This window comes from Panthera pardus, unplaced genomic scaffold (assembly GCF_024362965.1).
Source record: "Panthera pardus isolate Hobbes unplaced genomic scaffold, ASM2436296v1 HiC_scaffold_20, whole genome shotgun sequence".
Taxonomy (NCBI): Eukaryota; Metazoa; Chordata; class Mammalia; order Carnivora; family Felidae; genus Panthera; species Panthera pardus.
In genome coordinates, this window is record NW_026526766.1 from 86,221,377 (window position 1) to 86,235,562 (window position 14,186).

At 46.3% G+C, this 14,186-nt stretch overlaps 1 protein-coding gene across 4 annotated transcripts in view; it reads left to right on the forward strand.

Moving 5' to 3' along the window:
- LOC109250094 (neutrophil gelatinase-associated lipocalin-like) overlaps positions 1-13,863 on the forward strand; it is a 74,063-nt gene extending 60,200 nt beyond the window's left edge. Inside the window, exons 1-7 of one of the 4 annotated variants that reach the window (XM_019420991.2) lie at positions 9,907-10,101; positions 10,621-10,757; positions 12,159-12,238; positions 12,382-12,501; positions 12,721-12,822; positions 13,516-13,546; positions 13,669-13,863. In XM_019420991.2, the coding sequence (XP_019276536.1) occupies positions 9,964-10,101; positions 10,621-10,757; positions 12,159-12,238; positions 12,382-12,501; positions 12,721-12,822; positions 13,516-13,535 (597 nt within the window). In that variant the 5' untranslated portion in view covers positions 9,907-9,963 and the 3' untranslated portion in view covers positions 13,536-13,546; positions 13,669-13,863. Of the gene's footprint in view, positions 1-9,906; positions 10,102-10,620; positions 10,758-12,158; positions 12,239-12,381; positions 12,502-12,720; positions 12,823-13,515; positions 13,547-13,668 lie in introns of those variants that run through there. The other 3 variants (XM_019420992.2, XM_053908325.1, XM_053908326.1) reach the window with 3 other exon arrangements.
- The last annotated feature ends 323 nt before the right edge of the window (positions 13,864-14,186 follow it).

Sequence of the window (14,186 nt, forward strand, 5' to 3'; positions counted from 1 at the left end):
GATGGAGACTCATGTCCTGCATGACTGGGATCTCTATCAGTTAACCATTTGTTTTCTTTCCTTTGTTCTTGGGCAGCCAGGAGTGTCTGAGGAATGTCACACACAACTCACCTGGGGTGGGGGGAGGGGTAATACTAGCTTGTACTTTGCCCTCAGCTTGCCTTATTCTCCCTCATCATATCACCCCTAAACAATTTTGACCCTTACATCTTTAAGGTTGTTGAAGGTGGAAGTCCCATCTTCTGTAGCTATTTCTTGCTCAGTAGGGACATAGGATGTCCCTATCCATGAGTCAATATTGATCAGTTGGGGAACATATGGAAGAGCTACAGAGGAAGAGGCAGCTGCATCCAAGGTGGACAATGAGTATGAACCTCCTTTAGTAGAAAGGATCATCCGTTGGATCGAAGTTATTGTAGTGATGGAGTCTTGTCATGACGCAGAGAGACAAGGGAGAAACAGCAAAACGTAATTAGAATAACAAGAAAGAAATGCCCAAATAAAAGTCCTTTGTAATTGATGAAAATCCTCAAGTCCAGGAGTTTAACCAATCATTAAAAGAAAGGGAGGGATTGTTTTAGGCACCAATTGGAGTATTCTGGTCAGTTAGAAATCCAGAAATATGTTGTGATAATCTAGAATGTATATTGATGAAGTTTTGGGGTGGTGGTGGGTTGTCCAGAGCTGACCTCCAAGAAAGAATTCCTGAAGATGTCTTTGGTGCAAAAAGGTGATTTTATTAAAGCACAGGGACAGGACCCAGGGGCAGGAAGAGCTGCACTGGGGCTATGATGGGTAACTGATTATATACCCTCAGGATGGAGGGTGTCATGGATAGAATAAGTCTCTAAGGTATTTTGGAAGCAAGGTTTCCAAGACCTTAAAGGGCTTCCTGTTGCTAGAGAAACACCACTTATTACCATTGAATAAAACTTCAGTCATGAGACCCTTCAGATGCATATCAGGGACATAAACTTGGAGTATGATTGCTAGCATATACTTTGGGGCAGTTGAGATAAAGGAAATAGACTTACAGGATCCTGGAGGTTGGGATAATGTTGGGCTAAGGTTCTCTTTGCCCCTAGCAAAGTGTTATTAATGAGACAGCTGAGCTCCTAAGGGAGGTCACTGCTGGTTTCAAGGACTTGCCAACAGGCTGTAGGCAGTAAGAGGATTTAATTTTTCACTTGCCTAAATTTCCTACATCACCATGGCAAGCACTTAAATGCCTTTCTTTTGTTCTTGGGTAGCCAGGAGTGTCCGTTAGAGGAATACCACACATATTCCACCTAGGGGAGGGGGGATATGCCAATCTGTTTTGCCCTCAGTTTGCTACATGATCTGTCATCATATCTCCCCCAAAACAATTTTGACCTTTATATCTTAAAGGTTGTTGAAGGAAGAAGGTCTCATCTTCCTTAGCTTCTTCCTGCTGAGTAGAGGCATAGAGTAGTCCCTACCTATGGGTCAATATTGGTCCCTTAGGGAACATACAGGGCAGTAAGGTGAGGCAGCTGAATCCAAGATGGACAACGTGTATGAACCACCTTGAGTAGAAAGGATCATGTGTTGACTTGAAGTTATTGCAGTGATGGAGTCTTGGCACCAGGCAGAGAGACTTGGGGAAAAACAGCAAAACCTAAGCAGAATAACTAGAAAGATTAGCTCAAATGAAAGGTCCTTTGGTAGCTAACAAAAATCCTCCAGTCCAAGAGTTTAGCCCATCACTAAAGGGAGGAATTGTTTAATGTGTCAATTTGAGTATTCATGTCAGTTAAAATCCTGAAAATTTTTTGTTATAGTCTGGAATGTATATATACCATTTTGTTCTTATGAGAGTTTAAGTTCCCCTTGTGCAGCACTTAAAACATCTGAAGCCATTCTGTTTTGTGTAAGTGTTTTATGCATTTGGGTTATTTTGGTATTTAGCAATATAATGTTACTTTGAGAGTCATTTAAGGCCTTAACTGTGTAACAGGGAGTGTATAGCTATCATATTGACTCTGTTTTGTTTAATAAGCCAGCAGGTAATTAAAAAGAGGTACTTTTATAGAAAAAAGAAAAATACAGGTTAATGGTTAGAGCAGATAACAAACCCAGTGTCTCCTAGTACTGCCATGAGATTTTTTTTAGACGTTAGGCTTGTGAGAACAGGGAGCAGGAATCAAACTGGTCTTTCTGGTTTGTAACTCAAATGTCTGTGTGATCATTTTGAATGGCTCATTGTTATAAGGAACTGGTAGTAGAAATTGGGAAAAGAAGATGAAAAAAAAAGAGGTACAACCATCCTAAGAGAAGTTGGAGGTCTTCCACAAGTTCACAGTAATAAGAAGGCACATTAGTTTGCTCATTGAATTCCTGGGAAGGGGGTACAGGTTTTATTTTAGATACAGGAGCTCATGAAGTGTTCCCCTCTAAATTTATTGCAGTGGGAGTACATAATATGACCCAGTAGGAGCCCTTCCATTTTGGAGTTAAATTCCCTGCTGTATTAGACTTTCAACCCTTTAATAAACCAGGAGTTTGGGGTTTATATGGGGTGGGTTTCTAGTAACTGTCAGATCAGGTGTAGGAAGGATATATTTTGCATATTTATTTAGAAATTCATGAATTAACTGAGCCTCAAATGAATGATTGAATAAAGCAATATATTTTATCTGTTGATAGGTCTACAGTGAGAAGAGACTTTTCATATACAATTGGGGGAGTCCACCCCACTTTCCAGTTGCTCAAATGCTTGTATGCCCAATGGGTCCTGTTACTATTCCCACAGAATAAGAAGCAAAAAGGTTGTCCATACCTGTGCTATTATGATAATTTTTCTGAAGTTTACCTCACATTGTCCAGTTAGGCAAACAACATTTAAAGACAATCAGAATTTAACATTTGTAACAGTGAGTTACTGAAACAATTTCTTTCTCTCTAAACACCCTCATTTCCAGAGATAGCCAGATCAAGACTAATTTATTTGCTTGTAAAACAAGTCCAGTTTTCATAAACTTGCCCTAATTGTTTACATAAGCTCAGCTAAAATAGTGATTGATCATATAGATCTTCTTTAATTTGCTTTCCTGTAACTTTTTATAAAGAATCTACATTGAATTTTCAGTAGCCCCTCCAGTCCAGAAGCCAAGCCAAATACTTGGCATCAAACATGCCTGCAATACCTGCAGATTTGGGTGAATTCCCCTCAACAAGGTCCCCAAGATATCCTGAGGTCCCTGCACCTGCCCAGAAGTGACATTCTTTACTCACCTGGTAAGGCTGCTGGGAACTCTGTAAGCAAGGCATCAGGTCAACATTTCCAAGGGCTTTATTGGCTTCATGTTTCATAAAGTCAACCTTAGTTCCCTAAAGCCATATGGTCATATTGTGGTCTATGCATTTCTCTCAAATAGGACATTCCAGTCAAAGCCGTAGTAAAATAAATAGTATTTTCAATTTTACAAGGAGAATAGATTCTCACTGAACTTACACAGGTAAGTATGATGACTGTGGAAGTATACTCACTGAGACTTTTTGAATTTCAGAGGGTTCATTCAGGTAGAGAGAAAAGTTAGATGTTTCAATTTATTTACAGAGGGATATTTTATCACATTTCTGTACATTATAAATATCTTAAGAGAAAGTTTCCTTAATCTGGAAGAGCGAACATTAGAGAGCCAGCAATGTTTCCCACAAGAGTCACCAAAACTATAACATTTCTCAGTTCATTTAGTCCCATATTACTAACTGTTGTTCAGTTCAAATGCAGTTTTTTAGTTCTGGAAATTCTTACCTGTTTAATTTTAGGATTTTAAAGCTGTCAAATGCCTGAATTTGTCCTAAATGCCCTTTTTATAAATCCTCTTGAAGAGGAAACACGTTTTGAAAGAGAATAAATGCAATAATTATAAGTGACAAAACTCACAAATGGACATGGTTAGCAATCTGATGAGAGTTCGTTATGATACAATTGATAGGGAAATTCAGTTATTTCTGTGATACACAACACTTTGATAATCAGAATGTGAAGTGACAACTTTATTACAAAAACATATTAAACTTTAGGGATTGCACATATTTTTGAACAGTTACAACATTTACCCAAGCAATATAAAGTAAGGTTTACCATTCTTTAACAGGGTTTACACTTAACATACCTAATAAAAAGCCCTCATTGGTCACAAAGACTTTCTTTACAATTTAATTCCTGGGAAGTTTTTCAAACCTTAGAAAGTTATAGAGCACATCTGAAATGGGATTCAGATCATTACAAATCTTAACGCTTTAAAATATTTATTTAACCAAGATGGCAATAAGAGATTCCAAAGGCAAATATGTAGGGTTATACAGTTGTTAGAAAAACTTAGCTCCTTTAACAGTGAGAAGTTTTAGCTAAGCGATCAATGACCTGATAAAGACGAAACCTAAAGCTGTGGTTTCCCGGCAGACAAAACAGAAAACAATCTTTGTATATTATTATTATTATTATTATTATCAAGATCCAAACCATCAAAAAACTTTGTCTTTTGAACAGAGAGAAATGCAGAATTTCAACCTTATACCAGTGTACTTTTAAAAATCCACTCATTGCAACTTAGTCTGTCCTAACTACACGTAAAATTTCTTTCCAAAGATTTCCTTCATGAACCTTCTACAACTTTCCTTTCATTCACATTTTCTCCCAAGCCCTTTTTCTCCAAACCAGTCTCATTTAGGACAGAATTACTTTCTCTTACTAAAACAAAAAATACATTTCCATTCCTTCTATCTTTTTAACACATTCCTACTTTTTTACATATAGAGTGACTTTCCTTATTTCTATCAGTCTTAATTATGTTTAGCAGAATTTTGACTCTTAGAAACCTTACTCTCCAGCTGAGACTAAGTAGGACCCAATTCTAAACTGTTACACCAGAATCCTTTAGATGGCAAATTCATGAATCAATTAACCACAAAGCACGTTTTCCAAGACCCAAATATTCCTACTTTCTCTGCATTAAGAAGTCAAAAGCACAAATCTATGTTCAGTAATCAATGCTTTAGCACTCCATTCTATTTGGAAAAGACCTAGATATCCAATGAATTCAATCCCATTTACTCAAGTGTCAGATTACCAAAGACTTTGCAAGCTCTCTTAACAATTATCCATGAAAACTTTGAGATACGCAAAATTAACCATTATTTTAAGTCATCTTGTTGCTAACAAATTGCAACAGAGACATGAGCTTATTTGATCTTTAGGAAACCTTGGTAGAATAAAGTTTTATATTTGATGCTGATAACTCTAAATACATATCTATCTCAGTTAAACCAACAAACTTAAATAAGCTTAAACGTCGAATACGTTCCACCTGCGTTCACTTAAAAGACAATCAATTTGTTCCCCATTGTCACATTTTACCTGGGACAGCAGTGGGGGAATCTGAAGTGGGCGATCCAAAGGGGTGCTCATCGCTCCTTGACATCGAGGGTGGGAGGATGGTATAGAAGCCAGTTATGTAGGTCACACAGAGGGTGATGCAGAAACAGGAGGAGGGAAAAGGGAAGGCAGAAGAGGCGAAATGCCAGAGGCAGAGAGAGAGGATTTCTGGTTCTAAACTTTGTCAGCTGGGAAAGAGGAGATGCCATGTTTGTTTGTTTGTTTTCCATCAAAGTGGAAATAGGGAGTCTGTGTCAGGCTAGAGAAGACAAGGGATTTCCCTGAAACAAAGGGAGTTTGGGCAGCTGCTTGGGAATAGTCTTTAAAGTCCATGTCTCAAGGTAGACTACCCACAGTTGGCTCCAATTATAGCTGATAACTCAGGAAATGAATGAGGGAGAGACTCCCACATCTATTAGGAAGAGGAACAGAGAGAAAGAGTCAGCATCCCCTTTGTCAGGGAGGGCCTTTGCTTCCACTAGCACCTGAGTTCCATCAGGAGGAGGCCTGTTAGGACATCCACTATGCCCGGAGGGAGTTTACTAGCCAAACACATTTGGGCAAGTGCATTCTGCAAGAGGCTTTTGGTCCAGGTCCTGACCTAGATCTGTGAAGGCCTGGACCTAGGGTACCTCTGTGCATTGATTCTGTTTCCTGCAGAAGACCTCTAACTGCTAGATCCTACTAAGGCCATACACAGTTACATGACATCAGCCCTTTCCTAAATTTTGCAATCCAATTTGTTTCCAGTGGGTTAGAAAGGCATCCCAAGGGAGAGTCCTTGGGTACTGAGGAGAAGCTCCTGTCCTACTCCTAGAGACAGAAAAGTAGAGAAAGTCCATTACCACGAAAATCCACCCCCCCCACCTCCACTCCCAGTTGGCATCACCCACGCAGGATGTATCAGAGGTTCCTGAGGTGTCAAACTGAGCTGAGGCATACCTTGAACCAAATTGCTATGATCACCAACCATTAAGGGCTTCTGTAGGAGGGATGGTGGTGTCCCCCCCACTTTCCCATTGTATCCTAGTCTACAAATAGGGGCCAGCAGAAGGACCTAGTTTGCCTTGCTGAGAAGGCTGCAGAAACCACCATTTTTAACCCATGGAAATAACTGGAAAGGTTTTACAAAGGGGAATTGCCCAATTTTGTTACTTTGTTAGTAGTTAGTAGAGGACATTGAAAACAGTGAAGACAGAAACCCATCATGATCTCAGTGACAGTCCAACACATACAGTCTTTACAGCCAACGTCCTAGGAAATGGTTCCCAGTTGAGTTTATATTCAATCAGGTACTGGTTTTGCGGGCTTGCAGGGGAGGGCCCACAGCCAAAAGCAGCTAGGCCAGGGATGTGGATGGGATACTTTAGACCAATGAGGAGGAAACCTCACACAGGAGTCTTAAGATTTGCATCTGTGCTAGTCACTTAGGTGGCTGTCCCATGCCCAACACAGATGACCATATATAAGGACAGGAATAAAGAGAGGGCACACGTTTCTGGATCTTTTTACCATTCTGGCCTGGGGATTCACTTGCAGCCAAAAGACAGGCTCTCACCTCCCCATAGAGTAGCCACGGGCTACAGGAGTACAGCCTGAGCAATGGAGACAGGAAAGTGTTCTAATAAGACCAGACTCCTTGAAAAGCCCCTGAAATAAGAGCAAAGGAAGCAAAGAGAAAGTGCTCACCAAGTTTGCACTGAAGCTCTGAGTCCAGATGAAAAGACCCACACCCCACATTGGAGGCCAAATGGTGAGGTTATTGAGTGGGGTGGGGAGGGTTCCAGAGCTGACAGCCAAGAAAGAATTCTTGAAGATGTCTTGGTGAGGAAAAAAAAAAAAAAAGATTTTATTAAAACATGGGGACAGGACCCATGGGCAGAAAAAAGCTGCATTGAAGTTGGGAAGAGTGACTGTTTATATACTAGGCAGTTGGGGGAAGTAAAGTCAAAAGGGAAGGAGGCCTCCAGAAGGAGTCTGACATGCTAAAGAGGACTCCTAATCTACCCTAGGACTTGCTATTGTCAAGCTTAGGTTGTTTTACCTCTAGTAAGGCATTTATATTAGGAATGGTAGGGGGTTCTGGGAAAATGTACCCTGTATGTGCCTCAATTATTTGTCACTGGGCTGCAGGGTATCAGGAAATTTAATCTTACCTGCCATTTCCTTCTTGCCTTTCTTCCTGCATCTCCATGGTGGGGAGGGTGTTAATAGGGGCTCCAGGAACCTGAGTCTATAGGCTTCTGGACACTAGACTATTGATAAGATTGTCTTTTGCTTCTAACTTACTAAGATGTTTGTAAACTGATGGAGACTCATGTCCTGCATGACTGGGATCTCTATCAGTTAACCATGTGTTTTCTTTCCTTTCCTTTGTTCTTGGGCAGCCAGAGGAATGTCACACATATCCCACCTGAGAGTGGGGGCTGAGGGGTTCTAGCTTGTACATTATGCTCCCTATTCACCCAGAGTCAACTTATCTCCAGGTCCACACCCAAAGCCCATGTGAGGGGAGCCGGTTCCCCTCCAGCAGGTGACAGAGCCAATGAGGTTTCTGGGAGTGTCATTTGAAGCCTGTCAGCCCTATGGTCAGCATCACGTCAGGCATTCCATCACCTCTGGCCCTCGAGGTGACATCTAGGAGATACTGCCCTGGGGGCTGGGTCCCTTCACTGCCTCCCATGGACAACCAAGCCCCCATGAGGAAACTGCCCCTCCCCCTCCAGGACAGTGCTAGGATCAGCCATGACAGGAGCTTACTTCTAAGGGGTCCAGTCCTAGCTCTGGGCTCCACAGTCAAGACTATGGCCAGAGATGGCAGAAGGTATCAGTGATCTCTCAAGGATGAGGCTGAGTCCTTGCACTCACTGTGACCCAAAGTACCCAGTGTCCAGAGCAGCAGGGTAGAGAGCCCTCCTTGGTTCCTGAGCCCCCACCCCATTTCACACCGTGCAGATGCATGTTCCCATTGTCCCCCACCAGGAAGGAACAGAGACTGTAGCCTCAGAGCTCTGCTATGGCAAGCTGTCCAATTTGTGGCTGCATGCCTAGCTTGGGGTTTCAGTTCATTGGGCCCACAAGAGAGGCCAAGTCCCTTAGGGCCAGCTGAGGTCTGGGTTCACCCTGCCAATGGGACGTGGAGGAGGGAAGGGGCTGATTCATGGTGGGAATGATGGGGCTCTGGAATGCTGGGGATTCAAAGCTCACAGCCATGAAAGAATTCTTGAGGAATCTTTGGTTCAGAAAAGGTGATTTTATTAAAGCATGGGGACAGGACTCTTGGGCAGAAAGAGCTACACTGGGGTTGTGAAGAGTGACTGGTTATATACCATGGGGTTGGGGGACATAAAGTCAAGAGGAAGTTTCTAAAGGGATTTTCATATGCTCAAGTAGACTCCCACATTACTGGAGGCCTGGATGTTGTCAAGCTAAGGTCGTTTTGCTTTCTAGCAAAGCATTAACATTCAGACAGTAAGGAATTCCTGGAGAAATGTTGTACTCTGTGTGTGCCTCAAGTGTTTGTCAAAATGGGCTGCAGGTCATAATGAAATTTAATTCCATCTCCCATTTTCTTCTTGCCATTGTTCCCCATATGACTATGGAGGGAGGGCGATATTTGGACTCCAGGAAATGGAGTGTAGTTTTCTGGAGATTAGGCTCTTGATAAGGTTCCCCTTTTCTCCTAATTTACTAGGACATAGGTAAACTGATGGAGGAGTGTGTTCTCTATCACTTAACCATTTGATTTCTTTCCTTTCCTTTGTTCTTGGGTGTCCAGGAGTGCCTGAGGAATGTCACACAGATCCCACCTGGGGGGAGGGGAGCATGCTAGCATGTGTTTTCCCCTCAGCTTGCCTTATGTTCCCTCATCAGGAACATTCCCCAGTAGGCCTTCGGTGGTAGGGGGAGGGGAAGGGTTTTTCACCCTGTGCCATGGCCTAGGGTGGGCCCCTGGGAGGGCCAGGATCTGGGCTCCATGAGCAGCACAGGGTACACTCTGTCCTTCCCTACCAGGAATGTCCCTTTGGGTTGCCTCCCTTTCCCTGTCCCTTTGGAGAAGCACAAAGCAGCTTGGGCTCTGTTGGTTTGAGGCATTCTCTGCTTTCATCAGGTGCAGGATGGGGGTCCCACCACACTTACCCCACCGTGCACTTGGGCCCCAGAGAGAGGCTCCTGGAGGTCAGAGATGACAGCTGGTCCAGATCAGAGACCCTTGTCCTCACACAGTGCTAACCAGGGAGAAGAGAGTGTGGAGGGAGTCAGTGTCCTTGCCAGAGATGTGGAGATATGGGGAATGCATCCTCCAGCCTCCTGGACCTTCCTGCCCCTCATCTTGCATAATCCTGACCTGAGGGAAAGGGCAGAGAGCTTGCCATGATCCTCAGCACGAGTTGCTGGCAATTGCCTCACCCTTCCAAGATTTGGCAAAGGATAAGTTGCTCCACCCTGGGTGAGCCATTGGACACAGAGACCATAAATAGCATCCCCCCAGAAGGCTCCTCACTCATCCCCTTTCAGGTAACGTCTGGAATGTTGCCTGCTTCTTTGGCCCTGAAGTCATGGCCCTAGGTCTCTTGTGGCTGGGCCTTGCCCTGCTGGGGGCCCTGCAGACCCAAGCTCAGGACTCCACCCCAAACCCTACCCCAGCCCCACCTCTACTCAGGGTCCCTCTGCAGTCTGACTTCCAGAATGAGAAGGTAAGTGACCTGGAGGGGCAGCTGCAGGCAGGCCCTGGAAAGAGTGTGAACAGAGGAGAGGAGAGGCAGTATGGGCTCAGGCTTTAGCTCAGTCTGCCCTTGGGTTCCCTCATGGTAGGAACACTTCATGCCCCCATCCATATGCAACCTTGCTGACAAGAGGGTCAGCTGAACTGAACTACACTAGGTCACACTCTCTTCCATAATCCCCACCAGTCCATGCAAGGTGGGAACATTTTCAGGCCTTCTACATGATGAGAAAACTGAGACTCATGGTTGCCAGCTGGCCACTTGCCAAGTGTCACCCTGTCCCTGACACACTCAGGGCTCCAGCCTGTCCTGATGGGCTCCAGCTTCTCCTGGCTTTATCAGAGCAGCCTGATGGCCAGTCTGGGTTCCTCCAGCCCAGGTGAGGGACATCTTGTTCATGGTAGGCTGCCTAGAGTTGCCTGCAGGGATGGAGCAGGAGGCCCGCTTGGGGCATCTTCTTGCTCTGCCTATCATCAGTTCCCATTGTAGTTCCAGGGGAAATGGTATGTCTTAGGATTGGCAGGGAATGAATTTAATAAAGAAAAACACAGCCAGTTGAAGATGTATACTGCCACCTACGTGCTGAACGAAGACAACAGCTACAATGTCACCTCTACCGTGGTCTGGTGAGAGCTACCACCTACTAGGGGAACATGTGGGGCCTAGAGGGCTGCCCTGGGAGTCCAAGAGGCATACTGAAGACATAGCCAAGGGGTGACCAAAGCTGGAAGATGATCATTCATCCTATGCTGGATCCGTGTATTTATTTCTTCTTTCATTCACTAGATCAACATTTCTTGGTCACTTCAGCACAGACACAGAACAGTAATGGGGATGGACAAAGGTGGTCATCAGTGACAAGACAAAGAGAACTCGGGGTATCCTAGAATGGGAGGAGGGTTGCTCGATCCAGCCTGGGATCCTATCTAGGGCTTTGTCAAGGGCTTCCAGGGAGGTGATCTGTGGATCAGGCCTTGAGAAAACAACCTGCGTCAGAAGGAGGTTTGGGACCTTCATGACAGGGCTGGTGGACTGACGCAGAGAGAGCCACTTCTTCAAGAAACAGCAAGACATCTCATGGCTGTCCTGAGCAGGAGCTGATGAGTGGTCTGGAGAGGGGCGGTGACCACAGTGTCGGGGGGCCTCGGGTACTGGTGAGGAGTGGGTGTGGCTGCAGCAGGAAGAGGAATGATGATGTGCAGCCCAGGAGGCTGATCAAGTCATAGGTGGGAGATGACCAGAGTACCAGAGTGGGGGCAGATTAGGACCTAGAGAAAGGAGCCAAGGATTATCCAGCTCCTCTCACTTTCTGGCCCTCTACTTGGGTGGGGCTCTTGCATCTGTCATGGAAAGAGCAGAAGAAAGAAACACAGGTGTGGGGAGATCAGGCCTTGGGTGCTATGGGACCAGATGGGACACAGGTGAGAGGTCAGGGTTGGCCCAACAAATAAGGGAGGCTTTGGCATCCAGCAGATTACAGCCTCAGTGGTAATTCCCCAAGGAGAGGTTACAGCAGGAGCCTACAAGATTAGAATAGGGGACAGGTGCACCTGGGTGGTTCAGTTGATTAAGTGTCCAACTTTGTCTCTGGTCATGATCTCACAGTTTGTCGGTTTGAGCCCCGCATAGGGTTCTGTGCTGACAGCTCAGAGCCTGGAGACTGCTTTGGATTCTGTGTCTCCCTCTCTTTCTGCCCCTCCTCCACTCTTGCTCTGTCTCTCTCTTTCTCAAAAATGAACATCTAGAAAAAGTTAAAAAAAAAAAAGAATAAGGGACAAATGCCACATGTGGGGGAAGACAGTATAGAGGGAAGGTGACCAAGGGGAAACAGCCCAGAAGAAGGAAGGACAACAGGTGCTGGAGGGAGAGTCTGAGCAGGTCAGGTGACTCAGGGCAGAGTTGGCAGGGACAGGCAGGGATAGGCTCAGTGGGAAAGAGCCAGGCCCATACCAGGGGTGGGGTGCGAGTCTCCTGCTGTGGCATGGTGGGCTGTCACCTTCTTACCCACCCATCTGTTTTTTGCACAGGGACCAGAACTGTGACCACTGGACCAAAATTTTCATCCCAAATTTGCATCTAGGCCAATTCAACCTGAGCAATATTGAGCGTGAGTCCTGAGTGGGGTGCATCTCCAAGGCCCCAGACCTCCCTGCCCCTCCATGCAGATACCAAACTGTGGAGGCCAGGGAGGAAGCAATTGCTCCCTCTGCCTGGCCAGGGCATGCTGATCCCTCACTATCCACCATGCAGGTTACACTGGAACGCAGAACTACACTACCCGAGTGGTGACCACAAACTACAACCAGTTTGCCATACTGTACTTCAAGAAAGTTTTCAACAACCAGGAGTACATCAAGGTTACACTCTATGGTGTGTCTTACCCCCTCTGAGACCTGGCTCTTGTTCATGCTGGGGGAAAAGAGGCCCATCACATCCAGTCCTCACATCCCCTTTACTCTGAGTCCCTGGGTGGTGGGCAGGGGTCTTTCCACAGAACCTCTCATGAGAAAGGGGTCTGAGGTTTCATTCACATGTTCAACAATATTTATGGAACTTTTGCCAGCCACTAACCAGCCATCTTGCCCACAGGGAGGAACAAGGACCTGCCTTCTGTGCTGAAGGAAGTCTTCATCAGTTTCGCCAAATCCCTGGGACTCACCGAAGACCACATCATCTTCCTTACCCCCATCGGTAGTCACCAGTTGGGAAGAGAGGAAGGGCACTTGGGGACTAGCCAGGTCTGATGTTGCCTCACTAGGGAAGGGGGTAGAGGAGGGACCCAGGTCCCTGCTACAGTTACTGGAGCCCCAGGAGCCACTTCAGGTTCAGGAAGACCCTGCCACACCCAGGGTTCTGGTTCCCAAATATTCCTCCTTCACAATAGTTCAGGCCTGCCCACATGAGAATTACACATCTGGGGCCAAGTTTCCTCAGTCTCCTTGCCTGGTCACCTCTCCCTTTGCCCAGGCTCGTTTCTCCTGGGCCACCTCCCTTTTGCCCTGGGGCTGGCTCACTACTGACTTGGGAGGTGCCCTTGTCTTCAGGCAGCCTGGCCTGCGCAAGTGCCTCCCCAAGGCTGAGGGTCTGTCAGGACTCAGCAGGCAAACAGGCAGAAGGCTTGGTGCCCAATCAGAACTGTGGCTGGGCCACACCAGCCTCCTTTGGACAATGGGTGTCACCCAGGTCTTCTTGTCCTCAAGCCTCTCCCTCAGCCCCCTGCACCATCATCCATCATTCTGCTATACCATCCGTGAGGGGATCCCCAGAGCTTCTGTAGCTGGGCCAACCTAGGGCCAAGGCAGCCCAGAGGCAGTGCAGGGGCCCTAGAGGTCAGGGATCCTACAAACACATCTCTGCCCATGCTGACCACTCTGTCCCCCACAGATGAGTGCATGGATAAATGAGCAAGTGTGCGGTAAGTATGGCTGCAGAGGGGGCTGATGGGAGCCATGGTGCAGCTGGAGGGGGGTCCCAGGTCTGCCTTTGTCCCACCTGCCCAGCACTGTTACCCTCTCTATTCCCCTGACTCCCTCTCAGGTGCCCTTTGGCTCTCTCTACCCCATCCCCTCCCACTGCTGTCTGCCCAGGGTACCGCCCAGATGTTCCCACCAGCCTGGAAACCACTGAGAGAACCAGGGGACCCTTCTCACTGCACAGCCCACCAGCTGCTCCCCAGCTGCCCAGCTGACAGAGCCCCTCCTTGGTTGCTAAATAAACATATGTCCCCCGGTCCCCATTGTGTGTTCCTTGACCTCTGGGCCATCTGAGAGGGAAAAGAGCAAAAGGCAGGCTCCTATTAGCATCACTTCCAGAAACTGTGATCCCTAGAAAGGGATGAAGGCCATAGAAGCAGAGTCCAGTCTGACTGAACGCTTCTAGCTCCCAACTCCAGGCCCAACCCCACACCAGCAGCAGCCCTCACTTGCCCCTGCTTCTTAGCACACTGAGGGGCCACATCTCACATCTCACACCCATATTCAGCCACCAGCTGAATGGTCCAATGGCAGAGGCCCAGCCAGAGCCAGGCAGCTGGAGAGGGTTGGGGGGCTGAGTTG